The sequence below is a fragment of the Capsicum annuum genome, chromosome 10 (assembly GCF_002878395.1).
Source record: "Capsicum annuum cultivar UCD-10X-F1 chromosome 10, UCD10Xv1.1, whole genome shotgun sequence".
Taxonomy (NCBI): domain Eukaryota; kingdom Viridiplantae; phylum Streptophyta; class Magnoliopsida; order Solanales; family Solanaceae; genus Capsicum; species Capsicum annuum.
In genome coordinates this window covers 180,167,326-180,171,210 of record NC_061120.1, presented here as the reverse complement: position 1 = coordinate 180,171,210, position 3,885 = coordinate 180,167,326, and the positions used below count along the sequence as shown (strand labels likewise).

At 34.9% G+C, this 3,885-nt stretch overlaps 1 protein-coding gene across 1 annotated transcript; it reads right to left on the bottom strand.

Moving 5' to 3' along the window:
• Positions 1-440: 440 nt before the first annotated feature.
• On the bottom strand, positions 441-1,527 carry LOC124887841. Its single transcript, XM_047397758.1, has 2 exons — positions 1,230-1,527; positions 441-757 (listed from the first exon to the last, which is right to left on the bottom strand). The coding sequence occupies exons 1-2, from the start codon at positions 1,525-1,527 to the stop codon at positions 441-443; spliced, it is 615 nt and encodes a 204-aa protein (XP_047253714.1).
• Positions 1,528-3,885: the final 2,358 nt, after the last annotated feature.

Here is a 3,885-nt window from a genome sequence, read left to right as displayed (position 1 = left end):
ATGAAACCAAACTGATTCTCAGAGATAATCATGATCCTTCTCATTCTCAACTCTACCACCCTTTCCCAAACCTTCATAGTATGACTCAACAACTTAATACCTCTATAGTTATTGCTACTCTGGATGCCTCTCTTATTCTTATATAATGGAATCATCGTACTCCATCTCTATACTTAAAGCATCTTCGCCACTCTAAAAATGATGTTAAACAACCTAGTCAACCACTCTAAACCTATCCCGCCGATGTTCTTCCAAAAATCTACTAGGATCTCATCTGGCCTCGTCGCCTTACCCTGACGTATCCTGTGAATAACCCTCTTGACCTCCTCAGCCTCAATATGCCTACAATAACCATAATCGTGATACTCCCCAAACTTTTCTAACTCCCCAAACACGAAACCTTTATCCCCCTCGTCATTCAAGAGTTTATGAAAATAGGACTACCACCTCTTCCTAATGAGAGCATCCTTAACCAACACTGCTCCATCCTCTCCCTGGATGCACTTCACTTGGTCAAGGTCCCAAGTCTTCCACTTCCTGGCCTTGGAAAGTCTATACAACTTTTTATCCCTGTCTTTCTCCTCTAAAGCCGCATTCAAGCTCTCAAAAGTTATTTTCTTAGCCGTCGTAACCACTAACTCAGCCTCTCTTTTAGCTACCTTATAATCCTTCTTATTCGTCTGTCGATCCTTATCATCGTTGCTTTCAACCAACTTAGAATAAGCCACCTTCTTAGACTCTGCCTTTCTCTTAACCTCTACGTTCCACCACCAGTCCCCTTGGTGCTTATCAGATTATCCTCTCGAGATACCTAAAACCTCTTTAGCGGTCTCCCTAATACAACTGGAAGTCGTCTCCCACATACTATCCACATCCCCTCTACTCTCCTAAGACCCCTTACTCTTCAAATTCTCCCCTATCTCCAAAGAATTAGCCAAAGTCAAGCTACCTCACTTAATCCTGGGCCGAGCCTCCACACTCCTCTTCTTTTTGCCCTTAATGGTTACCAAGTCCATCACTAACAACCTATGTTTAGTCGAAATATTCTCTCTAGGTATGAATTTATAGTCCTTACATATATCTCTATCACCCTTCCTAAGAAGAAAAAAGCCAATCTGAGTCTTGGCACTAAACTACAAAAAGTAATAAGGTGTTCCTTCTTCTTTGAAAAGCTCGCGTTCACTATTCACAACCCAAAAGCCCTAGAAAATGCAAAAGATAAGCTCTACCTTCATTTCTCTCCCCTAAATCAAAACTGCCATGCACATCTTCATAACCTCTCAACAAAGACCCAATATGCCTATTGAAATCTTCTCCCACGAAAAGCTTCTCAGTGCTTGGGACGCCCCTCCACACCTCATCCAAGACCTCCCAAAAGCCCTTCTTCTCCTCCTCGTCCAAACCTACTTGCGGAGCATAGACACTAATGACATTCACCATTGACCCTCCAATGACCAACTTAATAGACATTAATCTATTACTGACTCTCTTAACCTCCACCACCTGAGTACCACAACTTATATCCATCTATATCCCTCGCCTTAGTGCCTACCTATTTAGTTTCCTGGACACAAACTATACTTACCCTCCTCTTTTTAAGAATCTTCACAAGCTCTATTGATTTACCTTGAAGTGTTCCTATGCTCCATGACCCAACTCTCAACGTAGAAGCACCCTTATCTCATCTAGCCCTAGTATCCCTCGCTCTCGACCCTCTACTCAAACTTAGACCCGCCCCTAAACCCGACCATGACCCACCCTATGACATAACCTTAAAACACTATTTATCGCCCCAGCCACCACTCAAAAGGATACATCAAAAGAAAAGAAGCAATGGAAATGAAGAATACGATGAGTAACGACTAAAAACAAATAAGTATGCAAGCAAAACCAATAAGAAGAGTTGATACTCACAGACCACATGCAAGCAAAAATAATAAGAAGAGTTGATACTCACAGACCACAACAAGCACTACACTACCTACAGTTATCCTACAGGAATAATAAAAAAACAAACAAGTAATCAAGATAAAAAGAGACGAAAAACCTAGGCCAAATAAACTAGCAAAAAATAAACTATAGAGGGGTGAAATGAGTGCACCTGGTCCTTGAAGAAGATGGTATTGGGATGTTTCTTGATCGTTTCATCGAATTCCAGCAAATTGGTACAGAAATTGGTTGCCAGAATTTGCTGTCGTCACCTTTACCCTACTGCTGGTACTACTCCCCTGTTATTTTTTGCCAAAAAATGCATTATCGCCGAAAAAATTGGTAGGGTTGCCAAAATATTGCCGAAAAGAGTATTTGCCTCTTGGCGTGTACGGTGGTCGGTGGTGAGAAGTCGCCGGTGCCGGAGCTTCGATTTAGTTGTTCGTCAAAACTCTAAGACGAGCAGATCTTGACTGTGAACTTTCTGGCAATGATGAAGTTTGTCTGCTAAGTTGCGTCTCACTAAAGAAATAACCATAGAAAGAGTGGTAATAGATCTCGACTGAAAAGTGGTACCGCCATGAACAGTGGCGCGGCTGGACGACTTTGTTTGGCTTTCACCTATCCTCAATCATGGTTTATTTTCAGTCGCTAGCCGTTGTTTCTACTTCTTCCTGACAATGGAAACAAGGAGAAAGAAGTGGAAATGGTGAGATGGAGATCAGCTTCCGGCAAGATTGCCGATGATTTATCACCGTTCAATTTTACGTTGTAAGTTTGTAAAACATTTTCTCTTCAGATCTTTCATATCAAAAGTAGCTTTTGAAAAGTAGATTTCGTAGTTCCTTATTCTTAAATTTTTTCAAATAAAATGCATATTTATCTTATACTATATAAATTTTAATTAGAGAAAATTTTGAAATCATCTAGAAGATTCTTTTTTTTATTATACTTATTATTTTTACTATAACTACTAATATGACAACATTTCATTGTTGTTGTTGTTGTTGTTGTTGTTCTTATTATTATTATTATCAATAACTTATATATAACAGTAAATATTATAAATTTAGGAGATGTTAAGAAGTTAGAATTTCATTTTCATTCAAATTCTATTTATGTTCAAAGTTAAATATTATATCATATCAGTTTGTTATAAGAAGATAATTTTATTATTCTTTTCTTATCCTTAAATTTTTTCAAATAAAATGCATATTTATCCTATAATATATAAATTTCAATTAGAGAAAATTTTGAAATCAATTCAGACGATTCTTTTATTTATTATACTTATTATTTTTACTATAACTACTAATACAACAAAACTTATAAAATTCAAAATATAATTTGTCTAATATAAGATTCAAGATATTTTTGTGACTTTATTTTATTTGCTACACCATAGGATTTATTATTTGTAAAAATATTGTATAGATTCTTATTATTATTACTGCTATTACTACTACTACATTTTTTTAAAATTAAAAGCAATAAACTTGTGTATTACTACTACTACTACTACTACTACTACTACTACTACTACTACTACTACTACTACTACTATTATTATTATTATTATTATTATTATTATTATTATTATTATTATTATTAAAATAAACACACACTCTCTTTCTCTGTTTATATATATACATATAATATTTAAATTATTAAAGAGATAAGTTTGAAATGGTATTAGTCTATTAGAACTCTTCAATTATGAGTTTCTAGTTATTAAGATAATATATTTTCAATTAAAATAGTTAATCTTTCAATTCAAAATTTTATTACAATATTTTTAACTTTGTCTTGAAATATTTTTTTATTTTGTCCTAAAAACTGCCACATAACTATTTTAATTTGTTGTCACTTGGCATCTTGTCTTGTTTTAGTTTGGCTTTTATATATATATATATATATATATATATATATATATATATATATAGAGAGAGAGAGAGA